A 17,339-nucleotide genomic window follows, 5' to 3' on the forward strand; every position below is an offset into this window, starting at 1 on the left:
CCTCTGCGCTTCTCCAGTCCTTTGCCTGGAGAATGTTTTCTTTTCTAGATTTGTCCATATCATAATTTGTAACGGATGGTAACTTGATATATTTGTGTGATATAAAAGTAGCGAGCCATGTTTTACAACTTTATATCATCCCTTCCCTTTTCTGCAATGGTACTATTGGCTGGAAGAAAAAAAAACATTTGCTAGGTTTTTTTAGGACAGTACATCTTTCCTGTATAGTAGTTTTTCTATTAAAAACAAAACAAAATTCTTTTCTAATCAGCAGTGGAAAGTGCAGGTTGTCTGAATCTCCTATCGAGCACCCGTCTGCCATAGCTGTTCCTTCAACTGAGTGCTGCACATCCATGGGCTCTGTCTGTGAGAGAAATCCAGGTGCTTGGTGTCCTTGCATGACATGAAGTTTTGCATGTAGATCGATTGGAAATGTTCCTCTTGTTTACATAATTTGCATAATTTAAAAGACGATGTTGCCAAACTTTGGTAAATGTTAACGTTCAAAACAAGAATCTCCACTACATTTAACTTTCTTCCTCTGGATCAGTCCGTGGCTTTTAATCCCAGCCAGTGGTTGTATCTGTTCCAGTGTCAACTGCCATGTGCTCTGCTTCAAGGGGGAACTGGTCTTTTGTGAATTTTTTTGTACATAAGTATTTGTTACAAACATTTTAGCAAATGCTTTTGATTTCTCTTACTTGCTTGTGCATATCTTGGCTGTTGTTCTAGAACTTAGTGCTACCGTTATTTCCTTAGGGGGATTGGAAGGGGAGGGATGAGGTTGGTTGGTTTTTTTTTTTAGTTTGTGTGGGGAAAAATGATTTCTGTTGAATGTTTAGTTTTTCCTCTGCATGCTACATCATACGTTGTGGGAACTATAAGAACCTTCATACTATATGAATACAAAATAAAATATTTGAACCTTGCTTTGCGTGCTGTGGTGCTTTTACCTGGCTGCTTCCCCCTGAGCCTGAGGCAGCTCTATGCTGAGAATAAAGCAAGATCAGGCACCTGTGCTTCAGCACCATTACAGCAATTCCAGAATAGCTTTTAATGGCTGCACACAGACTTTTCACAGCACACAGTACACCTGGAGGATGTCACACTGCACAACAGTCCCATTTTGCTTCTGTGCCTTCCCAGTCCAGCAGACAGCCAAGTCCTTCCAAAACCTGTGTGGCTGCACAGCTTGTGCCTGCACTCCCCGGCCACTCCATACAGCACCACTGCCTCTCAGAACCTTTCAGCTGCTCTGCTGGCCGCTGCCCTAATGTTGCCATAAACTTTTGATGGTGGACTTCCTGCATTAAGAAAGGATACATCAGTCAGCTGATACAGAAACTCAGGTTTAAATCTGTGTGGGTGTGGGGGATTTGACTGTGGGTGAGAGAGATGCTCAGAGCTGGGCGCTTCATCTGAACTGTGAGTGCTGAGTCAGACCTCAGAGCAGGTGCTCACAGCACACCCAGCAGCAGCAGCAAGGCTCTGACTGCTGCTATGTGCTCATAACGGTGCCGTCAGACTCACCCTGCTTCTGATGCCAGCTGAGCCTTATGGGGGAATACAGCAGCTGCAGCCAAGGCAGGAAGCCTGCCTGCTGTCCCAGGGGGAGGGTTGTGGACCCACAAACCAAGGGAAGAAAATCAGGAAGCAAAGCTCCCACTATCCCCCAGCTCTCCTCTCACGTGCAAGAACGCCCTCCCAGCAAGCTACCTGCTCCACATGCAGATACAGGCACAGCAGGGAGCAAGGGGAGAGAGCAGAAAGCACCTTTTAGAGCAATCTATTTTCCTGTAAGAGGAGGTCAGGTAACAGGACTTACCTAAAATTAGGTTGCAGATTGCTGTTCGTGCCATTTTAATGTTCTGAAAAGATCCTAAAATATGAATTTTCCTGTGAAAAGCAAAGCAGTACTAGTTAAAGCAAGGAATGCAGTGGTGGTGTAATTAACAGGACTTCTCTCACACCAGAGTTGAGAAGCACAGCGAACTGAAATTGTATTCACTAGTTTGTTTTTCAGGCAGAACAAAAACAATACTTACGAGTCAGCAAGAACTATCCGTGTTCTCGTGACGTTCTCTATAGTGAATTTTGTTTTTCCACCTTTCCCTGCTATTCTCCCTATTGCTCTTGATAGATGATCTCCTTTCAGAGGTTTGACTAAAATGAGAACAAAGTACTCAGTCAAGCAGTGATATGTCACTATTTAGCATCTTTGGTGTGTATGGCAGAATGCTTTTTCCCTAACAACATATTTAAAAAAAAACAAAAATCAAATGCAAAGTAAATACCATGACACATACTGTGCACACACGCTGTATTTAAAGTTCAACTTCAATAATGAGTTAACTACAACTAGAGAATTACAACAAGAACAAAGTACTCAGTCAAGCAGTGATATGTCACATTTCTTGCATTCAAACGAAGGGAAAAGCATGTAGAACATGTGTAGAAACAGATCAGTTTTAGATGCTGCTCTCCTTGGGAGCAGCTCCAAGGACTCCCTGTTGTCTTTTAACAGACAGCAAGCTCGTCAAGCTTCCTCTGCCTGCACAGCAATGCTGTGTATTGGCACCAAGGTCTTCCTGATCCCCAAGGTTAGGTGACACAAACGGAGAAGAGGAAGAGAGCAAAGATATATACGGCTGCTTGAACTGTGCAGCGGAAGCTACTCACCATCTGTAACTTCAAATGATTCTAGGAAAAGGTCGTCCAATCTGATGAGAGCAAGGGCATCCTAAAATAGTCAGATTTGTTATCAGTACGAGTGTTACTGTACCACACACAGCTTCAGGTTTGTTTTCTTTACGCATCCTGACAGGCCACATCAGTAATACATCTCTTATTTCACACATCAAATATCAGCCTTAATTTGAAACATCACAGAAAATTACTCTGAAGTTTTACTTCTATGTAATTTCCGGAACACGTGATGGTCCTGTGCAGATTTGAGCAACATCACAACACAGCTGCTCAGACTCACCTCCACCTGAAAGCCAAGTATGAATGCTTTCACAAAGTCAGCTGCTTTTGTCAGAGCGCTGAGGTCCTTCGTCTCTGGACAAGTCTGCAGGACAAGAAGTTGTATTTCCAAATTAAGATCAGGCAAGTAGAATCGGGACTTGGAAAATCTGTGAGGTAAAGGGTAGCCATAAAAAATAATAATAGAGCCAAAGCCACATTAAGGTAGTGCCCCTTCCATGTTGTGCTACACCAAAAGATCCAAGTAGTGAACTTTGTGCTTAAGACAACAGGCTGCCCAGAGAGCTGTGGGTGCCCCATCCCTGGAGGTGCCAAAGGCCAGGCTGGATGGGCCCTGGGCAGCCTGAGAACCAGGAACTGCCTGGGAACCAGTCCATGGTATGGGGGGGTAACTGGGGGGGCTTTAAGGTTCCTTCCAGCTGAAGCCGTTCTGTGATTCATTCCATAACACTGACCCCAGCCACAACTTTAAATCCTACATTTGGAGGAAGGGATTGAGAAATGGGAGGAAAAAGTGACTGAGAGGAACCCTTTTTGTGGAAGAAAAAAACTCGCAGTGTGGAACCACATTACAGCGTCAGGAGACAGCTTGGGGAGAGTGAATGGTTCTCAGGACAGCATCCCAGTGGTGCTTTACAGGTGCTTACAAAACACAAGTTCAATAACGCGTAAGAGAAAGAAGAACACAGCGATGGCCGGGGCAGCACTCACCTTAATCTCAACATTCCTCGTCTTTAAGTTGAACCTGATCTGGAGCTGCAGATGTTCTACGATGGGCGTGAATATCTTCATCCAGTTCTCCTTCAGCGGGGTGTACCTGTTGGCCGGCACCGCCACCTTCCTCAGCTCCCCTTTCCCCACCTGCGGACAGCGGGGCGGTGAGCAGCAGGGACAAGCAGATTTCCACCCACACCGCACCCCACGGGCCCGGCCGCGAACCCACACTCACCCCCATGGCGTCTGGAGGAAGCGGCGGGAAGGCAGGTCTCTTGCTGGGCCGCGGCCCCGCCACCTCCTCCGCCTCCATCGACTCCGCGCCCGCCGCTCCCCTTTTCCTCCTCCCGCGCTTGGAAGCCACTCTCGTGAAGCCGCTCCCGTCCGCCGCTTCACTCTCCATAGCGGCGACCGCCGCCACCGCCGCGTGGCGCCCTGCCGGAAGAGCTCGCGGCCACTTCCGCCCCGTCCCGCCCCGCCCTCCCTTCCGCTTCCGGAGGCGGCATGTCGGCGGTTGGTGCGGAGCGGCCGCAGGTGGTGGTGCACGCGCAGCAGTCGCTGAACTACACCGTGTTCGAGTGCAAGTGGGTGCCGCGCAGTGCCCGCCTGTTGTGCCTCGGCAGCGCCCCGCGCGGCTCCGGAGTGCTGCAGCTGTACGAGCTGCGCGGCGGGCGGCTGGCACTGCTCAGCGAGGTGAGGGAGAGGGGCAGAGTCGGGGGGCCCCGCTTCGCACGGCGGCGGTCCCCGCTTCAGCTTTTTCCCGTAGGTTGAGAAGGCCAAGCCTATCAAGTGCGGCACCTTCGGGGCTGCCTCCCTGCAGCGAAGGCATGTGGCCACGGGGGACTTCGCGGGGACACTCAGCATCTGGTGAGCGCCTCGGCCCCACGCAAAGCACGCTGGGGGGAGGGGATGCCCCACTGGATCCCACGGCAACGGTTACAAAGCTCGGCACCGAGCTGCAGCTCGCATTGCACGGGACCCCAGCCCCGTGGCTCTGAGTGTTCATACCTGTGTTTTGTTTGAGCTAGCGTGCATCGTGTTTCCTCCGGGTTGCTGTGCCGGAGGTGACGCCGTGTTCTCTGCTCTTTCTCATTCAGGGATTTGGAAGCTCCCGAAATCCCGGTGTATTCTGTGAAAGGTCACAAGGAGATCATTAACAGCATCGATGGTGTAGGTGGCCTGGGAGTGGGGGAAGGCGCGCCAGAAATTGTGACGGGCAGTCGGGATGGTGAGTGGGTGAGCTCTGTGCATCCTCCCTTTATCCCAGAACATAGCACCACTTGCTGTTGCTGCCTGGGCTATTCTGAGCTTCTTTGAGATACTGTTCCTGCTGAGCAAGGGACAGAAGGAGCACAAAGTAGAACAAATACAAAATAGCAGCTTGAGAACTTACACCCTCCTTGTGCTTTTCCTTTTTCCTGTTCGTTGAAGTGGTCTGGCTGCTGAGGCCTTCCCTGGGGAAATGGGAGCCGTGCATCAGTGCGTCCGTAACGCTGCCTCTGTGCTCCTCCTGTAGGAACTGTGAAGGTGTGGGATCCGCGGCAGAAAGAGACTCCTGTCGCTAACATGGAACCTGTACAGGGAGAGAGCAAAAGAGACTGCTGGACTGTGGCGTTTGGTAATGTATCGGGTATCAGCCCCCTCACGGGGCTGTGGCCTGCCCTGTGAGCATGCTTTGCAGCAGGTGAAGCAGTCCGTGTAATTTGGGCAGAGCTTGGGAGAGGGGGGGATACAAACTCGATGGTATTTAAAGAAGACTGCCTGTTTTGAAGCTGTTTGCTACACCTCTCAGGCTTGAAAAACAGCCTGCTTGTTAAATCTTACTCTAGTGATGGCATAAATCTAAGTTGGAATTGCTGACTTACAAGGTTTTAAATTTACAGCCTAAGAAGGGTTTCTGTGTTGTGGTTAATTGTGTCTCTGTGTCCAGGCAATGCTTACAATCAAGAGGAACGTGTCGTTTGTGCTGGATATGACAATGGGGACATTAAATTGTTTGACTTAAAGACAATGTCACTACGATGGGAGACCAACATTAAGAACGGGGTAAGGCGCCATGGCAACGTGGCTTCATTCCAGCTTTGGTGCTTGTATGTTTTCAGGCAGTTATTTCCAAGTTGGTGAGGGCAGTGTTGTAAAAAAATAAATAGGCAGTGATTAGGTATGTATTTACAGATTGCACACACAAAAATATATGTTTTTAGCAACGGCTGAATGTACTGATTTCCATATTTCCAGGTTTGCAGTGTGGAGTTTGACAGGAAAGATGTAAACATGAACAAGCTGGTGGCCACGTCGCTGGAGGGAAAATTTCATGTGTTCGATATGAGGACGCAGCATCCGACTAAAGGCTTTGCTTCTGTTTCAGAGAAGGTATGAGAAGACAGATAACTTCTTTAGCAGCGTTTATTACAGAAGTTTGCCTCTTAAGTAGCTGGAAGCACTGCAGGTTTAAAATGATCATCTTTGGTAGGTAATAGAAGCCCAGGTGGAAGCAGTGAAAGGGTTCCTGTGCATCCTGCTGCCAGCATTTCCCAAGGCTTCCTTTCTTTCACAGCCTGTTGTTTGGGCTTCTCTGGTCTTTGTTTCCTGTTGCAGCTCTGTGCACTCAGCTGTACCCCTCATCTAGGGGTCATGAATACTGCAGGCCATATCAAATTGCAGTGAGAATGCGGACTCAAATATTTAAATTTATCCAAAAATAAAGGGAGCCCTCTGAATGTGGCTGCTTTTTTAGTTTATCCTGCAGTTACAGGCCTTATGTGGGCCTTGGAAATAGTTGTTTTTCTTTAGAACCAAAGGTTTTTGATTCACCATATCATGGGTGAGTGAGAGGGATGTACGTAGAGTGACTTAATAGCTGAGTTTCCATTTCATATCTTTAATGTTTTTCACATCACCTGGTAAAGTAGGTAAGGTACAGCTTCGCACAGATAGCATGGAAGTATTTACTGAATTAGACTTTGCAGTAATAACATTATATCTTTCATTAATTGCACTTGAAGATTTCCTTTCAGATGTTTGTAGACAGATGTGCATTGTAAGGGGTGAAGTTAACAAAATGGTAATACCAAATGGTATTGTTAGCCAATATATTTTACAGATGGAGTAATTAGAAACATTATCAGGATGGAAAAAAGACAATCAGTGGAAAGAGAAATGCCCACTCATCTCTGAGGACCAAGGCTTGCAGGGAAATACTCCACACAGGAGGGGTATCCACCAAGAGATCCTTCCCCAGTGGTGGTCAGCCCTTACATGGGGTCTGGGAGAGGTGGAGCCAGACTCCACCGCTTCTGGTCACACAGGTGCATTACCTTCACCTGTGCTCCTGTGGCTGACTCAGTGCTCACCTCAGGTGATCCATCAGTGTTCCAGGCCCTGATTCAACAGTTCCCATACATGCATCAACTCAGGTCACATGTGTTGCAGATTTCTGTTGCCTGGCTGTGATTTAAATTTGAATTGTAGATGCTCATGTTGCATTTGCACAATGTTTGTAGTATGTTCACTTACAATAATGTTTTGTAGAGATGTCAGACAGTGAAATTAGCCCCATGGTGATGGTGTCACCTAGGAGTCTGCAAATCAAGTACTTCTAGAAAGCTCCAGATGTTCTGACACAGCCACTTTCCTCTGTTTAGCCTTGCTTAGATGGCCAGTTGCAAAGAAGCTGCAGTGGTCTGGTGGCCTTAGCCCCACTCCAGTGCAGAGGTGTTCTTGTGATGGCAAGGTTAGGGCAGGAGGAAGGGAAGGTACCTCAGAGTGGATGTTCCAGTGATGACAGTTGTAGAATCAGAATGGATTGGGTTGTAAGGGACTTAAAGTTCCAGTGCCCCTGCTGTGGGGGAGACTCTCTTCTACAGGTAACTGCATTTAAAGATTCTGCTTCCTTATTTGTGAAGTTCAGCTGTAGGTGACTTGTGTCCAATGCTGATTATTTCCTAGGCACACAAGTCCACCATATGGCAGGTTCGACACCTCCCGCAGAACAGAGATATATTTATGACAAGTGGAGGAGCTGGGAGCCTTCATCTCTGGAAATAGTAAGTGATGACTTTCTGGTCTATAACGGAGAATAAGAAACCAAAGCAACCGTTCATTGTTTTAGGAAAGAGTAGTCCTAAAAATGGTGCTTGGGGTCCCATTTCCAAGCTCAGGATATCTAGTTAGATTTATTACTACAGCAGAAGGGTGATTTTGGTGTCAGTACTCAATCTGGAATCCTGAATTAATTCCTAAAAGAACAGAATTGCAGCAGCATGGGTGAAAGTAGCCCTTGTCACTTTTCTTAGTGTAATCAAGATCTAATTGTATTCTCAGTTAATACTGAGTGGAAGAGATTTCTTGTAATTCTCATATGGGAGCAATTACATCTTAGAAAAATACTGAAAGTCTGGACTTCCAATGATTCATAGTATCTTCTCACATTACATAGCACAATAATTTAGTTATCCTAAATGCAGTGAAGTAGATGAATCGAGTTTCAGGGGGATAGCTGAGGTGAAGTCATCCTGCCTGTGGCAAAAGCATCACTGCTGAAAAATAGAAGGCTATAGGAGGGAAATGTCAGGACTCAACACTTCCTGCCTTATTGTTTTCTAAGAAATACTTCCAAGTATGCAGTGTGACTGAAGCTGGATATGATGGTTCATTATTTTGTAGACATTTGCCTTATCTTGAGAACAGGGGAGACCCTGTGTGAGACTGTGTGGTCTTCTGAAAGCAGAATGATATTGCTGTTTGTATCAGTAAATTCTAAGCGCTCATTTTACTTTTCCTCATGGCAGTGAGTACCCAGCTCAGCGCTCAAAGAAGGACTTGGAAGGAACTGAGATGGGGGTGGCAGGTTCTGTCAGCCTCTTGCAGAATGTGACTCTGTCAACACAGCCGATTTCTAGCCTAGATTGGAGCCCTGACAAAAAGGGTCTGTGTGTTTGTGGTGCCTTTGACCAAACTGTGAGGGTACTGATAGTTACCAAGCTTAACAAAGTTTGACAGGAGAACTAGGATTTCTGAGGAGAAAGCAATGTAGTTTGCAGTCTGTAAATATGGGAGGGAGGGCCCTACTGTTTCTAATTTAATTTTTCCCTCGTTAAAACTGGATTAAAGAAATAGAAACCAGATCTTTCTATTGAAAGTTCAGATACATGCACTTAAGAGTTGTTTGATTGTGCTGTGATGACTTGAAGAAGTTTCCTGGGCACAAAACTTCTATCTTCCAGAAATGTGAATTTACATTAAAATAAAATGTGCCTTTCCATTACCACAGCCTGTATCTTAAATCACATGAATTGCTCATGTTCAGTTTAACCACAGTGCAGATCCATTCATGCTTGTGAAAAGGTTTGGTTCTTCTGTGTATAGGTGTCATGGTTTTATGATTTTTGGTACTGGTATTCCACATCATAACATCATGTAGTGCATTTAGAGTTAAAGAGTTAATGCTCCAGCTCCATGGATCATCGATAGTTCCAGGTATACCTGTCTCAGAAGAGAAGAAGAACTCCATTCCCCAGAGGACTTTGCGATGCTTTGCGTTCTTACGTGTTTACGCTCAGAGGGAAAGATAAAAACTGTCTGCGGTCACGGGACACTCTTTTTCCTTTGGGATCGACTCAGCAGTGGGTGCTCGCTGCCGTCCGCCTTCAGCGTTAGCGTAAGGCCTTCGGTTTATCGGACACTCTCTCTTGCTCATTTTATTTGATTTATTAGCTTTAATTCCAATTATATTGTACTATATTGTGTTATTTTGCTTTCCGATATCTTATTTAGTAAATTAGCTTTCCTCCTCAGATCGTTGCCGCTGTTTTGTTCCTAGGCCCATCTCCCTTTTCCCTTCTCCCTTTCCCCCTTCCCCTTTCCTGGGGCGTGGGTCCGTGGGTCCCCCGCACCAATCGTCACGGAACCGGGCCGAACCTGCCCGTAAACCGTTGACATTTTTGGCGCCCAACGTGGGGCAAAACCGGCTGCCTTAGCCGAGCAGAGACATACTTTTAGAGTGAATCTCTGTCTCTCGTTAGCAGGCTTATCTGTACTGCAGGTGCTGTACGGCAAAACATGACCTTGAAGTCTGGGCGTACTGCCAGTTGTCCTGGGATATTTGTAAACTTTTTGGGTACTACCAGCTAGTTTTAGAAAAGAAAAAAAAAATGCTTTCTCTTTTTAAACTGGTCTTAAAGGGACTGCATTTCATCGGTTTTTCCCTTGTAATGCTCAGAACGTACTGGGACTTAATTAAGTTTGCCAGTCTGATCCATGGAGCTTGGTCTCTGTATGATAAACTAAAAACACTGATGGAAATACCTACCTGGCTTTTGTATATGATGTGGCATTCAGTTCCAGAGGGAGTAACTCCAGATGAAGTTGCTAACTCTATGGAACTTGTGATTTTTAAACAGACTCCTGGCCTCTCCTTTGAATTCATTATGCGTTTTCTGAATGCCCATCCAATGCTTGTTATGATTGTGGTGTCAGTCTCCCTGAATGTACTTTTACTCAGTATTTGTATTTATAATATTTTGAGAAAACCCTCCCCAGAGCCAGAGAATACTGACTGGCAGGGAGTTTGGAGGGACTTAGGAGAGACTTTAGAGAAATGGGCATCACCAGTGTCATGGAACTTTTCTCCTGAACACCTGCAAGATCCTGAGAACTTAAGCAGATATTTGAGACAGGGATGTTGCGGCTCAAACAGATCTGAGGAGGCCCAAATTATTTGGGGTCTGGCTTATGCTTACCGGGCCCTATTCAATACTATCCCAGAGAGGCATAGAGTTTCTGAAATAGAGCGAGAGAGTCTCCGAGCCGAAAGGGACAGTCTCCTGATCCAGAAAGAGAGTCTTTTAGCTGACAGTCAGACTCTCCAGTCCAATCTAGATGCTCTCCAGGCTGAGAGAGACATTCTCCAGACTGAGAAAGATGCCCTCCAGTCTCAACAAGGAGCCCTCCAATCCGAGAGAGACGCCCTCCAATCCGAGAGAGACACTCTCCAGTCTCAACAAGACGCCCTCCAATCCGAGAGAGATGCCCTCCAGACTGAGAAAGACACCCTCCAGTCTCAACAAGACGCCCTCCAATCCGAGAGAGACACCCTCCAGACTGAGAGAGACACCCTCCAATCTGAGAGAGATGCCCTCCAGTCTCAACAACAAGCTCTTCAATCCAACATGGACACCCTCCAGACCGAGCGAGACAACCTCCGTTTTCAACGAGATGCTTTCCAATCCAATATGGATGCTTTTCGGTCCCAGCGAGATGCCCTCCAATCTGAATTAGACACCCTCCAATCTGACCAAAAACACCTCAAAGCTGAGTATCTTTCCTGCCAAGGTACATTATTCCATTACGAAAATGAACTGACCCATGTTCGGGCTCAACAAGACAAGCTCCAAGGTGAACTAAATTCCCTCATAGCTCAGCGAGATGAACTTCGAGCCGAGCTAGAGAGAATGATCATTAATACTAAACAATATGATCAACCACAGGTGATACCAGAATCGATGTCAGTTGCCCCTGTAAGAGGACGGAAAATGAAAAAAAGTCTCAACTCCCTTAGAAGAGAAGAAAGAGGAGGAGCTGAGAGTGGAAGAAGCAGACTCTGAAAGGGAAGAAGAGAAAGTAGAGGAATCAGACACTGCAAGAGAAGAGGAGAAAGGAGGTCCAGAGGAGTGGTTCAGAACTCTAGATTTTCCAGTAGGAGGGCAGAGTCACCCAACAAGATCACGGTCACCAACGCCTAGAAGGGCAATGAGTCCTGATAGAGTAGGAGATGGAGATGAAAGAGAAATTGTTACCGATGTTACTCGACCTCTGAAAATGAATGAAATTCGAAGTTTGAGAAAAGACTTTACACGCCACGCAAGTGAACCTATTGTCACCTGGTTACTACGCTGTTGGGACAGTGGGGCCAACAGTGTGTGGCTAGATGGTAACGAAGCTCGCCAATTGGGTAGCATTGCCAGGGACTCTGCCATTGATAGAGGCATTAGTACATGCCACAACAGACCCTTCACTCTCTGGAAGCGGATGCTGATAGCCGTGAAAGAAAAATATCCCTTCAGAGATGATCTGTTGCCTGAGAAAAAGAAATGGTCTGATATGGAAAAGGGCATACATTATTTGAGAGAATATGCTGTGGTGGAAATGTTACATGACCCTGCATTCATTCATGATGAACCAAACCAAGACCATGACCCTGAGAGAATCAGATGTACACCAATTATGTGGCGTATATTCACGAGGACTGCACCAGACAGGTATGCCAGTACATTAGCAGCAATGTATGGCAGAAGACAAAGAAGACCCCTTATAAATGACCTGATTAACAAACTTCAAGACATTGAGTTACATTTAACCCCTCTACAAGCTTATGTTTCAGCCTTGGTAAAGGTAACTGAAAGACTGGACAGACTAGAGAGCAATCAAGAAGATATAATGGACGAACTGACTACTGTGCTTGATTCTGACGAAACTGATAGATTTGATGGGAATCAGGATTCCCAAAACAGTAACGTCTCAGCTATCAAAAGAGGATGTTCTCCTGCTCGAGGAAGTGACAAGAGTAAGACTATGTCACTTCCTCGAGCAGGAGAATATTGCCTTGTGGCGCTACCTACGTGACCAGGGGGAAGATATGAAGAAGTGGCATAAAAAACCCACATCTGCACTTCAGGCACGGGTAAAAGAGTTACGAAACAGATCAACCATCAGGGTGAACTTCTCCAAGAAGGTGACTGCTCCAGTGACTGCCGGACACGGCAGTAGCCGTAAAAATAACAGAGGTAACAAATAGAGGGGCCCTGCCCCCAGCCAGGTGGGGGAAAGGGATAATAGAGTGTATTGGACTGTGTGGATTCGATGGCCTGGCACATCAGAACCACAGAAATATAAGGCCCTGGTGGACACTGGTGCACAGTGCACTCTAATGCCCTCGAGTCACCAAGGGACAGACTTAATCTATATTTCTGGGGTGACTGGGGGTTCCCAAGAGTTAACCATGTTGGAGGCCGAAAGAAGCCTCACTGGTAAAGACTGGCAAAAACATTCTATTGTGACTGGCCCAGGGGCTCCATGTATACTTGGTATTGATTACCTCAAAAGGGGATATTTTAAGGATCCCAAAGGGTATCGATGGGCCTTTGGAATAGCTGCTGTGGACGCAGACAACATTAAGCAGCTGTCTGCTTTGCCTGGCCTATCAGAAGATCCGTCTGTGGTGGGGTTGCTCCAAGTGGAGGAGCAACAGGTACCGATTGCTACAAAAACGGTGCACAGACGGCAGTACCGAACCAACAGGGATTCCTTGCTCCCCATTCATAACCTGATTCGTCAGCTAGAGAGCCAGGGAGTGATCAGCAAAACTCACTCACCTTTTAACAGCCCCATATGGACAGTGCGTAAAGCCAGTGGAGAATGGAGGCTGACGGTAGATTACCGTGGCCTGAATGAAGTCACACCCCCACTGAGTGCTGCTGTGCCGGACATGCTACAACTCCAGTACGAACTGGAGTCAAAAGCAGCCAAGTGGTATGCCACCATTGACATTGCTAATGTCTTTTTCTCAATTCCATTGGCCACAGAATGCAGGCCACAGTTTGCTTTCACCTGGAGGGGCGTTCAATACACCTGGAACCGTTTGCCCCAGGGGTGGAAGCACAGCCCAACCATTTGTCATGGATTGGTCCAAACTGCATTGGAACAGGGCGGTGCTCCTGAGCACTTACAATACATTGATGATATCATTGTGTGGGGCAATACAGCAGGAGAAGTTTTTGAGAAAGGAGAGAGAATAATCCAGATCCTTCTGCAAGCTGGCTTTGCTATCAAGCGAAGCAAAGTGAAAGGGCCTGCACAGGAAATTCAGTTCCTAGGTATAAAGTGGCAAGATGGACGTCGTCACATCCCTACAGATGTGATTAACAAAATCACTACCATGTCTCCACCCACTAGTAAGACGCAGACCCAAGCCTTTTTGGGTGTAGTGGGCTTTTGGAGAATGCATGTTCCAAACTACAGTCTCATTGTGAGCCCTCTCTATCGGGTGACGCGGAAGAAGAATGATTTTGTGTGGGGCCCTGAGCAGCAGCAGGCTTTTGAGCAAATTAAGCAGGAGATAGCCCGTGCCGTGGCCCTGGGGCCAGTGCGGACGGGACAGGATGTAAAGAACATCCTCTACACTGCTGCTGGAAAGGAAGGTCCCACTTGGAGTTTGTGGCAAAGAGCTCCTGGAGAGACCCGAGGCCGACCCCTTGGATTCTGGAGTCGGGCGTACAGAGGGTCTGAGGAGCGCTACACTACAACTGAGAAGGAGATCTTAGCCGCGTACGAGGGGGTTCGAGCTGCTTCCGAAGTAATCGGTACTGAAACGCAGCTCCTTCTGGCACCTCGATTGCCAGTGCTGAACTGGATGTTCAAAGGAAAGGTTCCCTCTACCCATCATGCTACTGATGCCACTTGGAGTAAGTGGATTGCGCTGATTACACAGCGAGCTCGGATGGGGAACCTCAGTCATCCAGGAATCCTAGAAGTGATCATGGACTGGCCTGAAGGTAAAAAGTTTGGAACAACACCAGCAGAGGAGGTATCATGTGCCATAGAGGCCCCACCATATAATGAACTACCAGACAATGAAAAGAGATATGCCCTGTTCACAGATGGATCCTGTCGCATTGTGGGTAAGCACCGCAGATGGAAATCTGCTGTGTGGAGCCCCACACGACGAGTTGCTGAGGCCACTGAAGGAAAAGGAGAATCAAGTCAATTTGCAGAGGTAAAGGCTGTCCAGCTGGCCTTAGATATTGCTGAACGAGAGAGGTGGCCAGTGCTTTATCTTTACACTGACTCATGGATGGTGGCAAATGCTTTATGGGGGTGGTTACAGCAATGGGAACAAAATGGTTGGCAACGGAGGGGTAAACCTATTTGGGCTGCTGAACTGTGGAGAGACATTGCTGCCCGAATAAAGAATATGGTTGTAAAGGTGCGCCATGTAGATGCTCATGTTCCTAAGAGCCGGGCAACTGAGGAACAACAAAATAACCATCAGGTAGATCGAGCTGCCAAACTTAAGGTGGCTCAAGCAGACTTGGACTGGCAACACAAGAGTGAATTATTTTTAGCTCGATGGGCCCATGAGACCTCTGGCCATCAAGGAAGAGATGCAACATATAAATGGGCTAGAGACCGAGGGGTGGACTTAACTATGGATGCTATTGCACAGGTTATCCATGACTGTGATACATGCGCCACAATTAAACAAGACAAGAGAATGAAACCTCTTTGGGGGGAAGGGCGATGGCAAAAGTATAAATATGGGGAGGCGTGGCAGGTTGATTATATCACCTTGCCACGATCTCGCAGTGGTAAGCGTTATGTGCTCACCATGGTGGAAGCAACCACTGGATGGCTTGAAACATATGCAGTACCCCATGCTACCGCCCGAAACACCATCTTAGGGCTCGAGAAACAAGTCCTATGGCGACATGGCACTCCAGAGAGAATTGAGTCAGATAATGGGACTCATTTCAAAAATTCTCTTGTAAATACTTGGGCCAAAGATCATGGTATTGAATGGATTTATCATATCCCCTATCACGCACCAGCTTCTGGTAAAATTGAAAGGTACAATGGGTTGTTAAAAACCACATTGAAAGCAATGGGTGGCGGAACATTTAAGCACTGGGAGAAGCATTTGTCAGAAGCCACCTGGTTGGTCAACACTCGAGGATCCATCAATCGCGATGGTCCTGCCCAATCCAGATCTCTACCTACTGTAGAGGGAGATAAGGTCCCTGTAGTACATGTAAAGAACATGTTAGGAAAAGCGGTTTGGGTCCTTCCAGCTTCTGGAAAGGGCAAACCTCTCCGGGGAACTGTCTTTGCTCAGGGACCTGGGTCCACTTGGTGGGTGATGCAGAAGAATGGGGATGTTCAATGTGTACCACAAGGGAATTTGATGTTGGGGGAGTGCGGTCGGTAATTCCATGTATATACATATATATGTTGTGTGTGTATTTAATGCATGTTAATCATTGTTCTTCTATACATATATATCAAACATGATGTAGTGATGTGGAATAAGGGGTGGAATGTCATGGTTTTATGATTTTTGGTACTGGTATTCCACATCATAACATCATGTAGTGCATTTAGAGTTAAAGAGTTAATGCTCCAGCTCCATGGATCATCGATAGTTCCAGGTATACCTGTCTCAGAAGAGAAGAAGAACTCCATTCCCCAGAGGACTTTGCGATGCTTTGCGTTCTTACGTGTTTACGCTCAGAGGGAAAGATAAAAACTGTCTGCGGTCACGGGACACTCTTTTTCCTTTGGGATCGACTCAGCAGTGGGTGCTCGCTGCCGTCCGCCTTCAGCGTTAGCGTAAGGCCTTCGGTTTATCAGACACTCTCTCTTGCTCATTTTATTTGATTTATTAGCTTTAATTCCAATTATATTGTACTATATTGTGTTATTTTGCTTTCCGATATCTTATTTAGTAAATTAGCTTTCCTCCTCAGATCGTTGCCGCTGTTTTGTTCCTAGGCCCATCTCCCTTTTCCCTTCTCCCTTTCCCCCTTCCCCTTTCCTGGGGCGTGGGTCCGTGGGTCCCCCGCACCAATCGTCACGGAACCGGGCCGAACCTGCCCGTAAACCGTTGACAATAGGGACATCCATATGTATTTGTGCAGTGGAAACTGCTGTATGCTTCCCCCATAGAAACTCTGTTTACTGAACAAGTTAGCTGGAGTTAAAGTGATTAAGAATTCTTGAATACACTATAGAAGCTACAATAAGTACTAAATATCCAGGCTTAATGGTGCAAACTTTTTGTTGAAGGTCGTATCCAAGTTAAATTCTTGCACATTATGCACTCTTCTATTATTTTAGTTTGGTTTTGTAGTAAGTCTTTATGTTCTGTTGATTTTTTTATATCTGTTTTTAACTTTGGATTCCACAAATAAAATTATTTGGAGCATTGTCTTAATATGGATCAAGTGTATTATTAAACATTTTGGTACTTAGAGCAGAAGGGATGTGCTCTCAAGAACAGTGTGTAGTCCTTGGAAGTTTATCATTTTGCACCAGAAGCTAACCTCCCTTCTTAAAAACTGAAAGAATGCTTTGGCAATGTTATAAAGATTGAGTATTTCTCCAAAACCAGCTGTGGCTGAGTAGCTTTGTTGCTGTCATTGTGCCTAAACTTCCCTGTGATTCCTCTTGCCCACCTATTAGCCTAAATTAGCCTACAGCTGTCTTGTCAAGGATTCAACTATTCCTGAAACCAGATTATGGTAGGAAAATGTTGGCTTTGCCTGTGCTAACCATAAGAAAGCCCCTGTGTGTCCATTTGCAACAAATTTCTGTTTTCTCAGGCTTTGCAGTGAGAAATTGCTGTCTGATAAGTGCAGGTGCGTCACCTGCTTCTCAAGCCCCACATTCTATGGGCTGCTGCTGAGACACTGGAGCCTTATGTCTGTGCTGGTCCTGCCACCAACTGGTGTCCGAGCAAGATGCAGGAAGAAGAGGAAATGCAAAATACTGGACAATGAGGTAGGGTGAGTGGCAAGAAAGGAAAGGAGTGCAAAAGCCAGAGGTTATTGAAATTAGAAAAGGAAACTGGGCTGGAAGGTGAGGAGCCC

At 46.5% G+C, this 17,339-nt stretch overlaps 2 protein-coding genes across 2 annotated transcripts; one reads left to right on the forward strand and one right to left on the reverse strand.

The window, feature by feature from the left end:
* Positions 1-1,232: 1,232 nt before the first annotated feature.
* PNO1 (partner of NOB1 homolog) lies at positions 1,233-4,102 on the reverse strand. The gene is made up of 7 exons (XM_065739552.1): positions 3,935-4,102; positions 3,697-3,846; positions 2,987-3,070; positions 2,680-2,740; positions 2,046-2,163; positions 1,826-1,896; positions 1,233-1,304 (listed from the first exon to the last, which is right to left on the reverse strand). The coding sequence occupies exons 1-7, from the start codon at positions 4,100-4,102 to the stop codon at positions 1,237-1,239; spliced, it is 720 nt and encodes a 239-aa protein (XP_065595624.1). The 3' UTR covers positions 1,233-1,236.
* A 101-nt stretch (positions 4,103-4,203) lies between these two features.
* Positions 4,204-9,060, forward strand: DNAAF10 (dynein axonemal assembly factor 10). The gene is made up of 8 exons (XM_065739386.1): positions 4,204-4,392; positions 4,466-4,566; positions 4,797-4,927; positions 5,216-5,317; positions 5,630-5,745; positions 5,938-6,072; positions 7,648-7,745; positions 8,490-9,060. Exons 1-8 carry the CDS (start codon positions 4,204-4,206, stop codon positions 8,695-8,697), a joined length of 1,080 nt encoding a protein of 359 aa, XP_065595458.1. The 3' UTR covers positions 8,698-9,060.
* The last annotated feature ends 8,279 nt before the right edge of the window (positions 9,061-17,339 follow it).

This window comes from Cyrtonyx montezumae, unplaced genomic scaffold, assembly GCF_038088225.1.
Source record: "Cyrtonyx montezumae isolate F1298 unplaced genomic scaffold, pur_monq_1.0 scaffold_24, whole genome shotgun sequence".
In the NCBI taxonomy this organism is placed as follows: domain Eukaryota; kingdom Metazoa; phylum Chordata; class Aves; order Galliformes; family Odontophoridae; genus Cyrtonyx; species Cyrtonyx montezumae.

Excerpts from the sequence above, each read along its gene's own strand:
- PNO1 (XM_065739552.1), bottom strand. The coding sequence starts at position 4,102 with ATGGAGAGTGAAGCGGCGGACGGGAGCGGCTTCACGAGAGTGGCTTCC. Across the intron at positions 3,847-3,934 it reads TTCCTCCAGACGCCATGGGG|GTGGGGAAAGGGGAGCTGAG; the intron begins GTGAGTGTGGGT and ends CGCTGTCCGCAG. Across the intron at positions 2,741-2,986 it reads TACTTGGCTTTCAGGTGGAG|GATGCCCTTGCTCTCATCAG; the intron begins GTGAGTCTGAGC and ends TGACTATTTTAG.
- DNAAF10 (XM_065739386.1), top strand. The coding sequence starts at position 4,204 with ATGTCGGCGGTTGGTGCGGAGCGGCCGCAGGTGGTGGTGCACGCGCAG. Across the intron at positions 5,318-5,629 it reads CTGCTGGACTGTGGCGTTTG|GCAATGCTTACAATCAAGAG; the intron begins GTAATGTATCGG and ends CTCTGTGTCCAG. Across the intron at positions 6,073-7,647 it reads TTGCTTCTGTTTCAGAGAAG|GCACACAAGTCCACCATATG; the intron begins GTATGAGAAGAC and ends ATTATTTCCTAG.